At 40.6% G+C, this 21,064-nt stretch overlaps 1 protein-coding gene across 6 annotated transcripts in view; it reads left to right on the top strand.

Moving 5' to 3' along the window:
* nrxn2a (neurexin 2a) overlaps positions 1 to 14,860 on the top strand; it is a 462,873-nt gene extending 448,013 nt beyond the window's left edge. For all 6 annotated transcript variants that reach the window (XM_053688023.1, XM_053688021.1, XM_047161856.2 and 3 more), the window contains 2 exons: positions 7,556 to 7,634; positions 11,141 to 14,860. In XM_053688023.1, the coding sequence (XP_053543998.1) occupies positions 7,556 to 7,634; positions 11,141 to 11,949 (888 nt within the window). In that variant the 3' untranslated portion in view covers positions 11,950 to 14,860. The remainder of the gene's footprint in view (positions 1 to 7,555; positions 7,635 to 11,140) is intronic.
* The last annotated feature ends 6,204 nt before the right edge of the window (positions 14,861 to 21,064 follow it).

Raw genomic sequence — 21,064 nt, 5'->3', positions numbered from 1 at the left:
CTTCATAAGAGGCGGCATTTGCGTAAATATAAACACGGACAAACCCAGATGCAGGCCTGTGTGTATGCCAAGACTCCTACTAATCCAGTTCATTGCATATAAATAGCAATATAGCACTAAATCGGAATGTAAATGTGATGGCTTAGTGCTCAGGGGCTCCCAATGCACAGCTCCTTTCTGTCTTCACTTCCCGAAAAGGTGAGAGATGTAAATGGATTAATATAGTGTGTCCTTAATCCTAATGTCTGTCTGTATATGGATAGGATGGTGATAAAAAATTTTAAGTCAAATGTTAAGATGAGAAGTTTCAGTGATATTATCAAGGGAGTAGACAGATCACTGGTTGAAATATGAATGGGATTGTGTGTAGTGCTCAATATGGTGGGTGTATTTCTAAAGAGAGAGAGAGAGCTAATGTAGCTTTACACTGGCAAATGATGTGACAGTCTTTACTACTGTCACAAAATGGAGTTGAGGACAGATGCAAATGCAGATAAGAACTTTATTATAGGAGAGACAGGCAGACAAATCCAAATCATGAAACACAGACGTGGTTATAAAGAGGCAATAAGTCAGGCGATTGGGAAACAGGTATAAACGAGGCAAAACAAGAATCGAAAACGAGGGCTAGAACAAGATCAAAACTAAGACAGAAAACATGATGATCAACGGCTTGGTATATGGATGACACACGTAATACTTCGCAAAGACTAAGTGTTTGAACAGTCTCTTATATAGTGTGGAGTGAGTATGAGTTTGGCAACAGGTGTATATGATTAGAATTCTGGAGAAGGTGAACATGTGTGCGTGGGAAGTGTAGTCCTTTTTGGCCATGTTTGTAGCTGGTGGTTCATCCTGGGAAATGGAGTTGCTGGTTTGCTGTGATATGACAGAACCCCCACCCCCTCCCGAAGCGCCAAAATACACTCCCTCCTCCGGCGGTCCTGGCCCTCTGGGCAAAATGTCTTCAGATGAACCGGTAGACTGAGTGGTATCCGCAGCTGAGGAAGAAGGCAGAGCGACCTCCTCAGCAGAGCACGCAGGCGGGGCGACGTCGTCAGCGGTGCAGGAAGGTGGAGCGATGTCCTCACCTGCCGAGCTACAGCCAGAGGTCAATTTGGCGACCTCTGCTCCCGAGCTACAGCTCGAGACCCACAAAGTGGTCTCACCTACCGAGCTCCGGCCGGAGGTTAATGTGCTGACCTCTGCTCCAGAGCTACAGCCTGAGATCCATGAGGGGGTCTCACCTGCTGAGCGCCAACCTGAGATCCATGAGGTGGTCTTACCTGCAGAGCTCCGGCCGGAGGTCAACGTGGCGACCTCATCTCCAGAGCTCCAACCTGAGACCCACAAGGTAGACTCACCTGCACAGCTCCAGCATAAGACCCATGAGGTGGGCTCATCCCCAGAGCTCCAGCATGAGATGCACGAGGCGGTCTCATCCCTAGGTCAGTCTCAGGCATGAGGAGAACTCGGTTGATCGTGTCGTCAGTCTCAGGCATGAGGAGAACTTGGTTAGTCATGACATCTGCTTCAGGCCTGAGTAGAAATTGGTTGTCCGTGTCAGCAGACTGGTGCATGAGCAGAACTTGGTTGGTTGGGTCAGCAGACCTGGGCGTGAGCAGAAACTAGTTGGTCGTGATGTTGGCTTCAGGTGTGAGCAGAACCTGGTTGGTCGTGACGTCGGTTTTAGGCATGAGGAGATCATGGTTGGTTGTGTCAACAGACTCTGGCGTGAGTATAACTTGGTTGGTTGTGACGTCGGTTTCAGGCATAAGGAGAACTTGGTTGGTTGTATCAACAGACTCTGGCGTGAGCAGAACCTGGTTGGTCGTGACATCGGCTTCAGGCGTGAGCATAACCTGGTTGGTCATGACGTCAGCTTCAGGTGTGAGCATAACCTGGTTGGTCATAACATCGGTTTCAGGCTTGAGGAGATCTTGGTTGTCTGTGTCAGCAATCTTGGACTGGAACTTTGTGTGGGAGGTCACTTCATCTGTCTCAGACTGGAACTTGGCATGAAAGGCCTCGGACAGGATCTTGTCTTGAGAGGCCGTCTCTTCGACCTCGGACAGGAACTTGGCTTGAGAGGCCGTCTCTTCGACCTCGGACAGGAACTTTGCATGAGAGGCCGTCTCTTCGACCTCGGACAGGAACTTGGCTTGAGAGGCCATCTCTTCGGCCTCGGACAGGATCTTGTCTTGAGAGGCCGTCTCTTCGACCTCGGACATGAACTTGGCATGAGAGGCCGTCTCTTCGACCACGGACAGGAACTTGGCTTGAGAGGCCATCTCTTCGACCTCGGACAGGAACTTGGCATGAGAGGCCGTCTCTTCGACCTCGGACAGGAACTTGGCTTGAGAGGCCGTCTCTTCGACCTCGGACAGGAACTTGGCTTGAGAGGCCGTCTCTTCGACCTCGGACAGGAACTTGGCTTGAGAGGCCGTCTCTTCGACCTCGGACAGAAACCTGGTTAGAGAAGTCGTCTCTTCGACCTCAGACAGAAACTTGACTTGAGAGGTCACCTCTTCCACCTCGGACAGAAACCTGGTTAGAGAAGTCGTCTCTTCGACCTCAGACAGAAACTTGACTTGAGAGGTCACCTCTTCAACCTCGGACAGAAACTTGGCTTGAGAGGCCCTCTTTTCGATCTCGTACAGGAACTTGGCTCGAGAGGTCAGCTCCTCGACCTCGGACATGAACTTGGCTCGAGAGGTCATCTCTTCAGCCTCAGACAGGAACATGGCTTGGGAGGTCACCTCATCGACCTCAGACAGGAACATGGCTTGGGAGGTCACCTCGTTGACCTCTAGCGGAACTTGACTTTCTGCTGGAGCTCTGGAGATGAGACCGCCTCATGGGTCTCAGGCTGGAGCTCTGGGGATGAGACCGCCTAGTGGGTCTCATGCTGGAGCTCTGGAGATGAGACCCCCTCATGGATCTCAGGCTGTAGCTCTGAGATAGAGGTCACCATATTGACCTTCGGCCGGAGCTCTGCAGGTGAGACCACCTTGTGGGTCTCAGGTTGGAGCTCTGCAGGTGAGACCCCTCGTGGATCTCAGGCTGTAGCTCTGGAGCAGAGGTCAGCACGTTGACCTCCAGCTGGAGCTTGGTAGGTGAGACCACTTCGTGGGTCTCGAGCTGTAGCTCGGGAGCAGAGGTCGCCACATTGACCTCTAGCTGTAGCTCGGCAGGTGAGGCCACCTCGTGGGTCTCGAGCTGGAGCTCCGGAGATGAGGTCACTACGTTGACCTCTGGCTGGAGCTCTGCATGTGAGACCGCCACATTGACCCCTGGCTGGAACTCGGTAGGTGAGATCTCCTCGTGAGTCTCAGGTTGGAGCTCTGGTGTCGAGGTCACCACGTTGACCTCTGGCTGGAGCTTGGCAGGTGAGACCACCTCGCAGGTCTCGAGCTGAAGCTCTGGAACCAAGGTTGCTACATTGACCCCCGCTTGGAGCTCGGCAGAGCAGACCACATGGTGGGTTTTAGGCGGGAGCTTTGAGAAGGAGGTCCCACAGTTTGCCTGTTCATAATAGGTGGTGAACGGCACGTCAGGTACATCTCTGAGGCAGGGCTCCCCCAAAAGATCCACCAGGACTTCCCTGGATTCTGGACTGCCGAACATCATCATGAATAGTCCCTCAGACTGAGTTATGTTCACCAGTCCCCTGGATCCCATGGCTTCTAGACGCTGCCCCCACTGGCAGGCAGAGCCAAAAAAACAGGGACACAATGAACCTTATCCATTGCTTATCACTGGGCTTGGGGTCCATTAGGCTTGAGAAATAAATCTGGCAGTAAAGCAGGAAGTATTCAGGGTAGCCAAAAAACCCATCAAACCGATCTGGGAGATCTTCAAAAATGTCCATTGCGGAAACTGGATCGAATCCAAGGCGGGGATGGTTTGCTTACCGTGACGTCTCCTCCGTCTTCCTGCTGCATCCATGGTGAGGCAAAGAATTCTATCATGAAATGGAGTTGAGGACAGATACAAATGCAGATAAGAGCTTTATTATATGAGAGACAGGCAGACAAATCCAAATCGTGGAACATAGACATGGTCATAAACAGGCAATAGGTCAGGCGATCTGCAAACGGGCACAAATGAGGCAGAACAAGAATCGAAAACGAGGGCTAGAACAAGATCAAAACTAGGACAGAAAACTCAATGATCAACAGCTTGGTGTATGGATGACACACGTAATACTTCACAAAGACTAAGTGTTTGAACATTCTCTTATATAGCGTGGAGTGAGTGAGTATGAGATTGGCAACAGATGTGTGTGATTAGAATTCTGGAGAAGGTGAACGTGTGTGTGTGGGAAGTGAAGTCCTCTTTGGCAATGTTTGCAGTTGGTGGTGCATCCTGGGAAATGGAGTTGCTGGTTTGCTGTGATATGACAACTACATAATAACATTGACTGGTTTTCAACTTATGTTACTAAAGTACTCATACCAGTGACATTTTCCTTCAGTCTCCAAGCTTATAACTGTCATTATGAAGGTAATATGTTTGTATAATTCATAGTTTTTGTAGCTACATAGAAGTAACCAAGCAGGTTACACCTATAAAGCTAGCATTCTAACTCATACTTTGGCTATTACCAATTATCTTTAGTCCCAGACCTACACCTGGGATGGAAATAAAGTTTTTAAAAAATGACATTAAACTGCAGGAAGAATCCTAACTAATTTCCTAATAGTGTTATAGTGCATTACATGGAAAATTTTGTCACAACAGAAAAGTTTTGTCTTATTGTGAAGTGATTGCAAGTTTGATGATGCCACAGCTGTCAATGGCCAGAAGTCAAGAGAGCAAAATTGTCCTGCTGTCTGGATGGGAGGGTTGTCATGCTCTCTCTGCCCTGTCAGTCACATTGAGCCAATCATGGGTGGCTATGAGCTCCTGTAGAGGGCAGATTGTGCTTTCCTTCGAGTGTGTCACCCTGCCCTGTGACATAGCATGAGCAGCAGGTGTAGCATGTATTAGCCTTCACCATCCCATTTGGGGGGGGATAGAGAGTTGAGTGGGAATTGGAAGGGGACCAAATTGGGGAGAAAATGGGGGAAATCCCCCCAAAAAAAGGGAAATCAAAGCATCTAATACAGAGAACCTGTTGGGAAATAATGACTAGAGTTGCACAGTGAAAAGATGGCAAAATCTCACAAAGAATGTACATGATCGAGTTATTTACATAGACAGAGGAATTAAGGAGAATTGAGGGAAACAAGTGTGTTAGATTAGTGCCAGCATGTAATAGGTAATAGGGCACAAGGAATGGTGGCTTTTTGATTCTAAGTAGATCCAGATGTGATAGATTGGACAAAACTGTAATGATGTGAAGATGGCTAATTTATGAATGATCTCCTTTTCTAATGATGCCCCCTATAAACAGAATCTGTTCTCCTGGTGTTTGCTGCTTATTCATGTTAGAATAAATCAGAGCTCATTGTTATTCATCAGTCCATAATATGACCTCAAACTGAGATTGTTTCAAGAAAAGGTGTGGGTTAGGACTGGGATCCCATGGGACCCAACTCAAAAGTCACAAGAGCAGGCAGGTTCCACTCTCATGCAGGTTCGGACGTTCAGATATGTAGCTCTCGAGACAAAGAAAGGCCACATTAATTGGGTGCTGGCACAGCGCTGTGTGTCACATGTACCTTGTTCTTTCATTGATTATCTCCTTTACACTGGTTAGGGTCATGGTGGTTTAAATGAATAATTTGTCAAAGTGGTAGTGGAATCAAAGAACATTGCCATATTATACACATTACCCTAGGAAAGCTTTTGAATGACCTCAGATATGTTTACAGGAGTTAAGGAAGCCTCTGATGTACCATGTAAATTGAAATTGTAATTAAGGCTCTGAAATTGAGTCATGTAAAGGTACAGTTGAGTTCAAAATGCAGTTGACAACATTTTGTGGGATTACAGCAATTTAAGTGTCCTCCACTGGGAACACTCTGTGTTTTGTCTTTGCACTGTGTCACAAATTAGTTATGGAGCGTTTGTCAGAACTGAAAACACATATAGAAACAAATGTAACCAGCGATTTCAGCACACTTCGTAAACTTGTCTTATTAAACACAAACACGTTGTGCAGAATTTCAGATAAGAGAGGTCCTCATTATGTTTTAATAAATGCAGCCAGGCAAAGCTAACGCTGCAGTGCGTCTGTTAATGAGGAGCTCGGGATATCTGTGTTTTACGTGCACACTTAATCATAGTCAAACGTAAATTTATTTTGCCATTTCATTTGTAAGAAAAATACATTTGTGTAAAGACTTTTGTGGTTTAATGCAGACTTTGATGATAATCATTTTCTTTTGTTTTTTGTCTTTTTCCAGTATGCATTTGTGTAAATGCAATTGTAAACAACTGAAGCATTGCTTGAAGCATTAAAAGCTTACTGTACCTGTATGTCTTTATTCTCACAATGATAATGGGAAAGTAATAGAATAGAGGGACAGTTGGACCTTCATCATGCATTTCAGATGTTTCAATGACATTACATTTAAGGATCTCTGTTAATTGTGATTATTTGGCACATATTTAATTTGATTCATTTTTAGAACATCTACTATTTTTAAGCATATAACATTCTTTTAGATTTGGCCAAAGCAGATGCATTAGAAACAGATAAGTAGAAATAGAAGTTTTTTTATTCCCCGCTGCTCAAAGTGCATGCTGGGAGTCACATGAAGCCAGAGACCTTTTTAGCCGAAGCTGGTTAGGACTGTCTGCACTTTAATTCAATCAATAAATGGATGTCAGTCATGGCTGAAGTGCTAATATTCATGTGCAGAATGAGGAAAGAATATTTGCATATATTCAGCTCGAAGCAGCCAGTATCTTGATGAATGAGAAATATACTGAAGGTCACGATAATGTCCTTCATGTTATGGAAAGAAGCTTGTCGTGCAAGCGTGGTATACTTCAGGGTGTCCTACAGCCTGCTGCACTGTTGATTGAATAAGCTTCTGTTGTTATTGTTTATGGGCTTTTTTAATATGGAAGGTTGTAGTCCACACAGAGTCAGAATTTATTCTCAGGTTTTGGAATGAATTTTCTTGAGGGATGATTGTTGGGACTGAAAATAGCAATATTAATGTCACAATCGATACAAATCCTCTTATACTCCAAGCCCAGCTTGTTAGGTGTAGATGATGTCCCAATAAACAGCGATGTGCTCGTCCAAGTGAATAGTGAAATTGTTATGACCTCCTGATAAGAGCGAACAAACAGATGCATTAAAATCAGTCACAGCCCAGATCCAATTACATGTTTTATGTATATGAGGTGCGTGTGCAGAATGTTAATTGCTCTATGACTCCAGATTGGGAATCAACAGACATTGTATACGGTAGCTCTGTATTCTATACATCATAACTAATACGGAGAATATAAATATGGTGATAAAATTTTTAAAAATTCAAAGATTAACTGGGCAGTAATAACATAAATGCACATCACTTTATGGACATTAAACAAAAAGTTCTGTATAATTCTACAGACTGTATGGTCAACTAACCTACCTCTAACTTTCCAGAACTCTGATGACCTGTTGGTGGCGTCAGCAGAGTGCCCCAGTGATGACGAGGACCTGGAGGAGTGTGAGCCTGGCACTGGTGAGTGAACACAGGGAATAGGCCAATAGTAATGAGGCTCTCCAGAAGAGCACAGGTTCCAGGTCCACTCAGTACACACATTTCAGCCCCAACACCTCTCTACAAGCAACCACAATAAATGGGTAGCCATTTGGATCAGTCTGAATGTAGCATAGCCATGTTATTGGGATAAGCTTGACCAGCAGCTGTCAAAACTGGTGATGTGCCATCATTTCTATAAACTGTACATCTTATAAAGCAGCATTTCCCAATCCAGTTAAAAGACAGTCAAATATTTTATTCCTACTTCTAATACACCTGAACCAAGAAATAAAAAATACCAAGTACTTTTTTGGGAGCTGAGAAAGAGCTAAAATATAGACTGTCTAAGGGTTCCCTTGAGAAATTACACTATATCACCATAGTGCCAGCCATGAGAGCAAAAAACTTATTAGAAACACAGTATAGATATAATATAGGGGTGTCCGAACTATAGCCTGCAGGTCATTTGGAGCCTGTCACTAGTGTTTAAATGGTCCACATGCTTTTTAAACATAAAATTAAAGTTGCCAACGCCGTTGACGTTGAATAATGGAAGTTTCTAATGACGTAAAGCACTGCACTTTGCCATCACATGAAATAGAATTTTTAATAATGGATCAGCTCCTGATGTTTGTTCTTCAAAACAGGAACAATGTTAGTTTTATCTTAATATGTTGCATATGCATGAGAGCGCCAAATCTAAATTCTTTTTCAAGCTCTGCAAGTGAGACCCCCTCATGGATCTCAGGCTGTAAAAATTTTATTTGTGGTTTAAAAAAAATATTCTGTAAATAAATTTTTAAAAACTAAAATTCAAAAATAACTTTTACTTCAGAGCAGTAGTTGATATAATGAAGGAATATAATCTGTGGGAAATTTATTTATAGTCTGTAATACCTGCATACATGAAGCTAGAAGCTGTTTACTAAAAAAAAAATTAAGGCACATACAGTACGATACCGTGATTTTATCACAGGTTATGTTCTTACGCATCCTGCAAAGCCTAAACCTCCCATACCTATGATGAAATCACTTTAACGTACTTCCTGTCATTGCTTATTGCTTTTATAAAAGCACAATTTTAAAAATTCAATAATGAAATACAAAGTGTAGTCAGTTAACAGTAAGCTTTAGCTGCTAAACAACATAACAGGCATAGATTAGGCTATTCCATGTAGAGAACAATGTCTTAATGTTAGAATTTCTGATTTAAAATCTGGCACATTAATGCAGATTAAAATTATTGTAATACATTCACAGGTATGCATATAGCGAGGATTTCAGATCAGATTTTATATCCAAAACATTCTTTTTTTTTTTTTTCTTTTTTTTTTCTTTTTTTTTTTTTTTTTTACAATTACAGATAGATCTGGGCAGTGATTTCATGTTTTTTTCTCCATCTGGCCCCCATTGGACACCCCTACTTTATTACAACAGATAGTCATCAGCTTGATAAAAAAAATAATTAACATATCATTTTATTGCTGATTTATTCTCTCACCCACATTTTTGTTGTGCAAGGCCAGGCTTTCCTCACACATCCTCGTTCATCACTATAAACTAGAAAAAAAGGGCACTAATTCTAAAGTGTCAGTGTTATCCAGCCCGCTGAGGAACCGTGCAGAAAATTTAAATAGCATGTGTTCTTACAGCATATTGAGAGGTGTGATTTATCTATCTATAAATCCCTGCAGAACACTGTGAGAAACCACACCTCTCAATATGCTATAAGAACACATGGAATTGAAATTTTCACCCCCACTTTATATTAAGGGTCTGTAATACCTGTGTAGTTACACATAAATTATACTTGTCGTCTTCAACAACAGAAAAGCTTTCAGACTAGAACTAGAAGCCAAGAAACCCGAAATATATAAAGAGCATTATTTCTAAGAGTGTATAACGGAAATACTGAGGATGTGAGTACTGTTACAAATGTATTACAGCTCTATGTGTTTTGTAAGTTATCTGTGCTTGTGTTGTGTTGTGTTGTAACATATGAACACAACAAAATCAAACAGGTTAATACCTGTAATGTGCCAGTACATAGGTACAGTACTAATTGCTCAAATATGGTATGCTGACTGTAAAGTCTAACTTCGATGTATATTTACATAAGATGTACTGGGGCAATCCTGCTGTAATTGTACACATATTCTCACATACAAAAATAATTTAGACAGGTACTGTAGCTACACAGGTATTAGAGACACAGTATGAAATGGGATCAAGTGTTCTTACAATAAGGCTGGTTTACTGGCATTTCTTTTGCAACTATGAGCATAAATCGGTAGCAGAAACAAAATATTATATTCAATAAATTACAAAACTGTGCTATTTTGCATAATTTAATTCAACAATCAGATCTCTGCTTTTCCTCTGTATTAATGTTGAATTGTAGCAATGATCCCTTTAATAACAACATGAAGTTCAGTAAATCATGAAGTGAGACTAGCTCTGAAATAAAAACTGACCCAGATCCTGTGTGTGTGTGTGTGTGTGTGTGTGTGTGTGTGTGTGTGTGTAAGTCATAGCTGAGAGTCATCACCCAAAGCGAATGCTCCAATTCTCCGGCTAATTTACATTGCTAAACGTTAATTCCCCTGGGTGACTAGATTCCAGTGGAGGCATTCATTATGGCCAGAACTTTACAATCACATTCTTTCTGGCTAATTTATTAGCACATCTCAGTGCTTCATACTGGGAACACTGAGTCGTATAATGTCACAATCCATGAATGAACCTGTATAAATGGTCTTTACTTAATTCTAATAACAAACTGAAACTGAAATAAATCTACAATTGAATATTGCAAACAGGTGGATGATCAACCACAAATTTGCATTCAGTTTTATTAGCTGAATGAAATATTAGATATTGACCTACCGAATAGTAATAGAAATTGACCTATAATAATACCTATTATACCGACCTATAATTCGATATTAACTACCGAACTATCTGAATGAAGAAAGACTTCCTTGTATTATTTTTCTGTCTTTATCTTTAAGTAATAACACTATATTTGTAATTAGATTAGCAAAATATAGGAGTAGTGCACCAAAAATGTTCAGATAAATATAAGGGGAAGAAAAGTTGTGTGTTTAAGGGATCATCTTACACAGCTTTCTTTTGTGTAATTTGCTTTTTTTCCCCATGCAAAAATCATCCGGCCTATTTGTTGATGTAAGTGACCCAAACTCCATGGTTTGTTATTTTGCTTTACCAAAGAAGAACCAGGAAGAAGCTTATTATTTACTCAAGCAGTTACATGCATCTGATCTTTAAAAAAAAATCTACATTTGAAGAACATATGATAAGATTATATTAGTCAGTATTTATTTTTGTCAGTGTATATTATGAACGTTACTGTTAGATAATCTGATACTTTGTAGTGTAGTATTAATGAGATTGTAGTGCTTGTTTCTTTATTGTGCTCTAATTCTTGCTCCTTACTGTCTTTTTTTCTGTATTTTCCTTCACAGGAGGTGAATTAGTGTTGCCCATAATTACCATGGACACCCAAGATCCCCAGTCTGTGGCCCCACATTACCCTGCGATTCCCCCTCCCCCTACATCCCTGAGCCCCCTCCAGACCACCAAAGACTCCCTTATTTTGTCTGAGCCACGGCCGCCATGCCCTCCAGACCAGGAGGATTGTGGCGAGCCCTTAGAGGTGTCAGCCTTCGGCTCGGGGGAAATGACTGAGTCCGATGATGAGGACTTCTATAAAAACTCCCCAATGGTCACTGATAGGACAGTGCTGCCTCCTCCCCCTGGCGTGGGCAAAAGTGGAGGCCAAAAGCCTGGTGCCCATCGCCCTCATGTTCCCCCTGCCCCCCCTGCCCCGACAACCCACCCTGACCAGATCCACATCCCCGCGGGTAAAATGAACACCCGTGACCAAGTGCTCCTCCCCCCAGCCCCGTCCTCCCGCCTAACTCCAGGACTAACTTACCCACCCGATTTCCCTCGTGTGCCCACAGCTCGGCCCTCGGCTTCAGTAGAGAGGGGCCTCCCCGGTGCAGTGGAGGTGATCCGTGAGTCCAGCAGCACCACAGGAATGGTGGTTGGTATCGTTGCAGCTGCCGCCCTCTGCATCCTGATCCTCCTCTACGCCATGTACAAGTACCGCAACCGCGACGAGGGCTCCTACCAGGTGGAGCAGAGGCGCGGCTCAGGCAGTGACAGCAACGGCACCGTAGTCAAGGAGAAGACGCCGAGCACGACCGCCTCCATGTCCAAGACCGTCGCAAAGGGAAAGAAAAACAAAGACAAAGAGTATTATGTCTGAGAAAGGAGTGAGAGAGAAAGATAGAGAGAAAGATGATGGGTTGATGGTTTTAGAGTGTAAATCACCTCCTCTTCATTCTCATCCTCAAACATTTAAGCCTTTTTCAAAAAGTTATGACGCAGTAAGGTAAATATGGAGAGAGAGAGAGAGAGAGAGAGAGAGAGAGGGGGGTAAGGGAAAGTACTAATGATAGAGAAAGTGAATGGCCATGTCCTTGGTGTCGTACATAGCCATTTTAACCTTCTCTCATCCCCTTTTGTGCCTCAAGGAGATCATCCATTACATTCTAGATGATGAAATGCCATTCATTCTCTTTGCAAAGAAAATTGCCATTTCCAGAGCGCAGGAATCTTTAAGAGGTTAATGAATCACCATGGAAAGGGAGAGAACTCCCACCACACTAACTCATCAGCAGTCCTCTCCAGTGTCTGCTGCTTTCTGAATCCTTTGGCTAATTTTAATGTGAAATCGATTATATCCTGCAATTTGAACTATATAAAAAATATAATTACCTTTGATGTCATTATTCACACTGAGCAGTAAATACTCTGTGAAGTATCAGGCAAGCAAATGTTCCTGTTAATTCACTTTTTTCAGATATTTAACTATGTGCTTGGTAAGAAAAACAGGCCGAGAGCTTTTACAGTCAATATTTCTTTGACCACGTTTCCCACATTATGGGGTATTAGAAAAAGTTTTGGATATGTGCTGTGTAATGTTTGGCCAACTTTAAGTGAAAGGAGAGTGTTAATTAGCTGCATGTGTTCTTTAAGAAATCTATATAAGAGCCTAACTTGTTGCATTTTAAATGTAATCGTATAGCCAAGAGGTTTACATGGAATTGTGACATGTTTGACTGCTTACCATATTTTTACCTTACCATATTTTCTGAAACCATCTCAGCCCCAAACAGTTTTCTCTGCATAAAATATTTCGTCATACCTTTACATCACTTGTGCTAGCATTAATGCACCAGGCAATTTAGTCTTGTATTTACCAGGGATGCATGGATACCTTTTTTTTTCAGACCCAGTACTATGAGTACATGTTTTTTTCATACTTGTCGATACTAATACTGATACCAAAATGAGTGACCTAAGATATAAGATGTTATGGCATTTAAACAATATCTTTAATAGAGAGAGTGTGAGGGCTGCTGACCTGAGTGTGCACAGGAGCATCAGCAAACTGGACCTTGACTCACAAGCAAAGTACAGAATGAGTAGTTATGTCTGACAAGCTAACACGTCTCAGGGCTCAGTGCTCGTAGAACTGAAGTGCTCCTCTTATGTTGGTTTCTCTTCACGCTCTCTTCACTGCTCCATGCTCGCGAATTCATGTCACCCTGTACTCGGTTTTTATGATAATGCACTGCTTGCTCAGGTCAGCCACCCACTGTGATCTTTATTAAAGATACTGTTTAAACATCATAAGATATTTTGTCAGGTTACTTGTATTGTTAGAAGATGCTCTAGTAGCTCTTGATATTTTCACAGAGCACAGTTACAGTCTGCTGTGTTTTGATTTCCATCATTACTAAGTACACCAGGCCTACATCACCTAGTATCGTGTGAAATTTGATGCTGGCATCAGAGCATTTTTAATGAATACGAATACAAATAAATGAGAACAGTGTCAGGCCGATACCTTAGACCAGTATCAGTATCGCTGCATCCCTAATATTTACACCAACTAAATGACTATGGGTAAATTGGAGTTGTTGTTTTTTTTTGTCTCATTATTGTTCACTGTTTCTTGAGCTGAAGTCTTTACTACAGTCCTGATCTAAACCTCTCTGTCAGGCCTGAAATTTTCTGTCCTTAGGATACAGTTACAATCCATCAATGTTTAATGTTTAAACCCTGTAATTTACTTTTGAGTAGTTTTTACTGCTGCTGTGATGGTGATAATATTCTCTATCCCCCCAATATCAATATATTAGCACCTACTGTAGCATATCCCCACTGCAGACATACTGTATATGGATATTACAGTTGGACTAAAATTACACAAATTATAACATATATGTCTTTGCATTAACAATCACAGCACCTGCTACAAGGCAAAAAGTGTCGTATCGTCCAGAAAATATGGTAGTGCTACTGTAAGGGTCAAACGTATTGTAAAAGTGTAAAAGAGCTGTGCGCTGTCTCTCTCGCCCTCTCTCTCTACCTCTCTCTCTCACTCTCTTTCTCTCACTCTCCATGGTGCTAAGATGTTCATTATCTATTAGGCTACTTATTGGTGTTCCATGCATGACGTATTCACATTTAACCTTTGGGTCAGAGAGTTGTTTGATATGAAATCATTAAGTTGATCGTCATCCTACTGGACAACTCTTGCCCCATTCCTGGAGGGATTCATAGCACCACCTCATCATGGGCGAAAAAAGATCTCGGCTAAAGAAACCTAAGAAAGCTGGAGCAATTAGCATCAATTAAAAAACTTTGTATTTATGTAAATACAAGATTCTGTGGACATTGCTGACAATACATCAGGATACAGGTTTGTTCGTATGCGTGTGCGCGTGAGTGTTTCGTCCCTGTTCGTCTTCTAGCATGAGAAAGACCTAACTAGACTTTGAGACATCTTTCTCTGCCCCTTTATTGTCCAAGAAACAAAACTAGAATCCGACGCCTACTGAATGAGACTGCAGGAAGTGCATACTGCTTGGAGGGAAGTCTTGTGGGGACCTTTTCCTGGCATCCTCGCTATGAGGGAAAAAAAAAGAAACTCTGTGTCAAAATGCAGGCTCTCCTATTGCCCTGTTTTGAAGGAAGAGAGAAAAAAAGTAACCTGACAACCGAGAACTGCTCTCGTGTTTGAAGAGCATTTCTGTATAGAGCTACGGGAACTCAAGTCTACAAAGTCTAATTTTTTTATATATATAAAGAGGGCACATCCCAGAAAAGAGAAAAAAAAAATGGTGTTATGTCTAGATATTTCTCACAATCATTGATAATTATTTCACTGAAACGGCCATACTTGTTAAGAGAGAAAGGTCTGTTAAATCTTTACTCTCTACACAAAATGTGCTTTTCACAACAACAATCGTTTCAGTCACATGAGGTGATTTTTCAAATGTGGAATCATATGAAATAAAATGTTTGCAAATCTTTATTCACTTTCTTTAATTCCACCAGGAAGAAGAATTTAGCCAGTTGTCCCTTTTTTGTTATTTTTAATACATTGTTTAAAGTTGTATAGATTTTTTTAACATGGTTGCCATTTACATAGAACAGTCAGAGTATATTCCCATTCTTACTTAATGTTATTGTAAAGTGTTCCCGTGAGATGAATTTAAATATGTGTACATTGACAGCCGAAAAAATACACTTGGTTATATACTTCTTACGTTTCTTGTTTAGTGTGGTCTCTCTCTTTTTTCGTTATGGTTCAATACAGTGGCTTGCATAAATTTTAATTCCCCTTGCACTTTTCCACATTTTGTAATATAACTTGGAAATGAAATTAACTTAATTGGGATTATATGCCAATTGGGATGTGCAGTTTGGATGATTACAATATTGATGTGGGGGGAGGCGATTGATACAGATTGCAAATTTATTTACATATAAATATGTGATTTCATAAATATTTACCGCTGTTACTGTGAAACCCTTAAATTAATTATGGTGCAATAATTTACCCTCAGAAGTCGCATAATTAGTTGAATGTACACAACCTGTGTGTAATTAAAGTGTCGTACGATTGCAATACAAATACACCTGTTCCTGGAAGAACCAAGAGTTTGTTAGAGAACATACCTAAAGAAACAGCATCATGAAGCACAAGGAGCTATCAATACAAGTCCTCAAGAAAGTTCTGGAAATGTATTGTTCAGGGTTTTATAAAGGCTCTCACAGAATATGACACAATACAGACCGTCCACCAAAAGTCAGGGACTGTGTAATGAGGGGATTAGTCAGAAAAGCAACCAAGACACGAAGAAGCTTTGAAATATGACCACAGGATTGACATTATTATAACAAAATTATTACCAGAAAATAACATTTATTTTACATCTAAAGCCCTATCTGGATGGGATTAATTTCACTGTGTGGCGTCTTTAATCTTTTTTTTTCTCATGTCTCCTCTTTGATAAAAACGTTTTGCACCTGAACTGCAAATAAATTAACACAGGTGGTGTGAAGGAACAAAGGTGTGTAGGAACAATGCCATAAGGTGACTTTTTAGCATCAGATAACTTCAAGGAGTCATTCTAAATGAACAAATTAAAAAATCTAAACTTTAACGGATGTGTCAGCGAGAATGAAAGCCAATAAACATATTTGCTGCTTTATATTTATCAAGACTGTCTGTATTGGGACAGCTAACTATTACATTTCAGCTAGTTTGGTCATTATTATCATGCTCACTCACATTAAAGAAATTCAAGTAGTCAGTCAGACCTGATCCAACTCCTACTACTTGGGCAGAATCAAACCAAAAGTCCTGGATCAGGTCCAGCTCCACCCTCTGGACTTTTGGTTCTGCAGCAAGGACTATCTCAAGAGATAAAGGAATAAAGCTGTTGTTTGTTAGGCTTAGCTAACTAACATTTCCCCCCACATTCCTTAGTCTCTTAGTGAAAGAGGCACTAATTTACCATCATTAACTAAAATCAATGTGTGATTTGAGGCAGAGGTATATTTCTTCTTCAATCTTACTTCATAATTTAAGTTAATCTGAGAGTTTATACTTTTTTTTACACTTTTGAAACTGAGCTTCAATTTTAACCTGAGTATTTATTTATATAAGTAATTGCACTTTTACTTAAGTAGGTTCTTTTACCACCTCTGCACTGGAGTGTTGAGTTTGTTGCAGGTTGTTTTGTCTATGAACCTGGATGCTTGTGTCATGCATGGTCAAGTCATCATGCTTATTTATTTGGCTACGTCTAATGGCAGACATAACAATTTAACTATATTTGTTTGTAGAAAAGTAAACTTTGCCTGATATTGTGGATTGTGTGAATATAAACAGCCTCTTCAGTAAGCCTTTAGGATCGCACTGTTTTGATTGATTTTATTTTCTAATGGGCTCTCAGTGTAGACAGTATGGAGATTTTATATATGACCCATAGCAAGTAGGTTGTTGAGAAACTCCTCCAAAATTTTCATCATTTTTTGGTTCAGGAAGGTGATTAAATACAGCAGGTAAACAGCGATTAAAGCAAACTTTTTTTGCAACAAGAGGTGGCATCAACCTGAAAAATCACTTGAATTACTTAAATAATCAGAAGCAGAGTGGGACAGTGTAATTTGGTCTGTAATTTTCTCAGGGGAGGAAGGAAAAAAACACCAACATGGCTGATTCTGGGCACAAATAAAATCACAGAAGAGCACATGCTAATGATGGTATTACTCCAGGTCCCTGTGTAAACATAATCCCGTCCAAATAGCGCCACTGTCCTGCATTAGATTAGACATTACGCATATTTAATACAACTTTCGCTTTTACATATTTAATGACTCCTATCTTCAGCATGTCTCCCAGTTCAGTTTGCAAGTTTTAAAACTGTTGAGCCAAGCACTTTATTGCATCCCAGTTTCATCATCTGTTTTTGTGCTACAAATGGATTTGTGGCCGAGAAGTAGCCACAGAGTGGTGATATAAAGCACAGTTTCTACATTCCTCCCTTCACAGCTCCAAACTAAGGAAAAGGCTTTGTACTTCTGCAGTTATGAGCTGTATAGTATGAATGAAAAGTAACTCCCACACTGACTTGATCTACAAAAAATATAAATATATATTTATATAAATGCTACTATCCCATAAGGCAAGTTGCATGCATACAAAGAGCAAATTTTTGAGCAAGAACATTCCTACAGATCAGCTTTGAGTACTAACATGCAGGCAACGCAGTCATGTAGTGAATCACAGGAAAAACTCTGTCAAATGTCATGATGAAACATTCAGTATCTATATACAAGATATGACAGAACTTTTCTGTAAATTATAAACTGAAGCATTGACTCTATAAAAGGAAAATGTTTTCATTTTTACTTGAAGTGGAAGTTTAAAGGATATTGCCACAACAACAAACATAGTCATGATTGTTTGGATTAAATTGTCTGGACCTACTGTAAGAGACCAGTAAGGACAGATTTACGTCTGTCACATTTTCTAGCCTGTTCATTAAGACAGGCTGTTTAGCATATAGTTCAATATTTATTTAATTGACTATATTTTTAATTAATAAACTTCAGCATGTAAGAAGTAAACAGTGGGCATGCTCTGGCTTGGTTCCAGGTCGTTTGTTTATTCATTTTAATGAATAAAAACTGAACAAATTCAGTGAAGTTATGGAAACACCATACTTGCCCACATGCACGATGAGCTTTTAATGTAAATGTGCTAAAAACAGCAGAGTCATTCTACGTTTTTACTTTCATCACTCCTCTCCAGCCATTAATCATCACTCTGCTGTGGTTTCTGCTCACCTCTGAAACAGTAATTTCACAAGCTGAGGTGTGAAAGTGTGATGTGAGATTTGCAATTAGGGTCGAGAGGGTGCAAGTTGGTGAGTCATGACTAAACTAACTCCCGAGTTCCAGTTTTAAATCGCTCTTGTTGACTAACTTTCATTTCTCAGAAACACAAGTCATAAGGTCACATGTGGTAGGCTTGCAAGCCAGACTCCAAGCTTTCGCCAGACATTTTGATAACTTTGCTGAAAAATCCAGCTTGATATGACCATAATTTCAATATTTCAAAGGTTTATTTGTCATATTGTGCATTCGGAGCAGGTGCAATGTTGGGGTAAAAAAAAAAAAATAGCACGCAGACTATGCAGACAGTATAAAAGTGGGTATATGGGTAAGGGAGCATGCAGACAAAACAAGAGTATACAAATAAATACACATATGAGGATGTGTATGGAATCTATGGAACCTGATGTGTTCTTCTGCTGTTGTAGCCCATCCATCTCAAGGTTTGATGTGTTGTACATTCTGAGATGCTTTTCTGCTCACCATGTGTAGTTGTAAAGGGTGCTTATTTGAGTTACTATAGACTTCCTGTCAGGACAGACCAGTCTGGTCATTCTCCTCTGATCTCTTTCATCAACAAAGTGTTTTAGCCTGCAGACCCTCTGCCCACAGGATGGGTTTTTGTTTGTTTGTTTTTTGTACCATTCTGTATAAACTCTGGAGACTGTTGTGTGTGAAAATCCAAGGAGATCAGCAATTTCTGAAATACACACACCAGCCCATCTGGCACCGACAACCACAGTCGCAGATATCACACTTGTGTGTGTGTGTGTGTGTGTGTGTGTGTGTGTGTGTGTGTGTGTGTGTGTGTGTGTGTGTGTGTGTGTGTGTGTACGCATTATTGTCATGTGCAGAGGAGCTGGAAGGTGTTAGTCTTGGTGGTACCAGCTGCCAAAACACAGGCCGAGCTGGTTGAAGTGGTTCAAATATCATCTTTACCAACTATACTAGTTGATTTGAACCACTATACTAGATTTGAACCACTTCAACTAGCTCAGCCTGTGTTTTGGCAGCTGGTACCACCAAGGCTAATACCTTCCAGCTCCTCTGCACATGACATTAATACACACACACACACACACACACACACACACACACACACACACACACACACACACACACACACACACACACACACACACACACACACACACACACACACACACACACACGCACACACACACGCACACACACACACACACACACACACACACAAAAGTCGTTTTCCAGCTTCCTTATTTCTTGACATAAATTGATCTATATGTTTATAATAACATACTCATTCATTAATTTTCAGTAACGTCTTTATTCTGGTCAGGGTCGCAGTGGATCTGGAGCCAATCCCAGGAACACTGGGTGCAAGATAGGAGACTTCACCCCCTTTAGGAGGCCACCGTGCACACACATTCACACACTCGTTCACACACTCATTCACACCTAGCTGCATGTTTTTGGACACTGAGAGGAAACCAGAGAAATGTGAATGAACATGTGTGAACATACAAAACTGCACACAGACAGTTACTCAAGCTTAGGATCAAACCTAGGAAAGCTGTGAGCCAGCAATGTTTCCCACTGTGATCCACAGGGATCCTTTTAACATAGCTTTAATCCACTGACTATATCTGCAACATTCAAGATTCTGAAGTTTGTAATCAGCCAAGCATGCAAAACATATCAGAAATCCTGTGGGTTGTAGACAGAGCAGATAGACTGAGGCTGTAACTAGTGGATACTTGCAGTAAAAGTGGGTAAGGTATAGAGATATGTTTATTGCATAATTGGGAGAATAAATAAAATAATTTCCACCAAAATGTACCTAGATCTACTGCACATACTGGTCAAAGTAACATGGGCATTTGTGAAAATGTGTTTTGTAATCTGATGGCTAATGCAGACAGAGTGGAAAAAACACACATTTGTGGATTTATATGCACATATAACTATGAGAAGTTTCAGAAATCCACAAATCAAATGTCCCATGTGCATATTGATCAGTCAACAACTTATTAGAGAACTAATTCTTATTTTGTGGAATAAATTTGTTTCTACTTTTGTTCTTTTGTAGATCTCATTATGTTTGTGTAAATCACTTACTATTATTTTCTGAATTAATTTCTTGCTTTGTTTTTGTGGAACACAACTTTCTTTGCAAATTATGCAACAAAAATACCCCCATATTTTTAACAGAAGTGGATTTTTCAGCTGGAATGCATGAAGCACAATTCGACGGAGACAAGTTGTTTCTTTGCCAATTTGTACTGTTTACAGTGTCACCAATTAGCTAGCATTCTAAATAAATGTGTTCTTAACTTTCCTGAGTGCTAAATAACCACTAACTATCCAGAGAAATAAAATAATGAACTTGTGTCTGCTTCTATATGCAAATGGGTTAGTTACATAAAACCCAGGCTGAACATAGCAAATGAAATGTAGCATTTTTGAAATATTAAATAATTTCGATTCAATCTCTACCTTTCACATCCTTAGTTTATGTGCTGTTGTCACAGAAAAGACAAGAGATGAACATAAGGCCAGTAAGAACAGACAGACAGACAGATAGATTGCAATCAGTTGCAAACAAATTAATTCAACCCCCATTACAAATCAGGTTTATTGTC

The sequence above is a fragment of the Ictalurus punctatus genome, chromosome 18, assembly GCF_001660625.3.
Source record: "Ictalurus punctatus breed USDA103 chromosome 18, Coco_2.0, whole genome shotgun sequence".
Classification (NCBI taxonomy): Eukaryota; Metazoa; Chordata; class Actinopteri; order Siluriformes; family Ictaluridae; genus Ictalurus; species Ictalurus punctatus.
The sequence above is the reverse complement of the archived record's forward strand: the minus strand, read 5'-3'. Positions and strand labels throughout refer to the sequence as shown.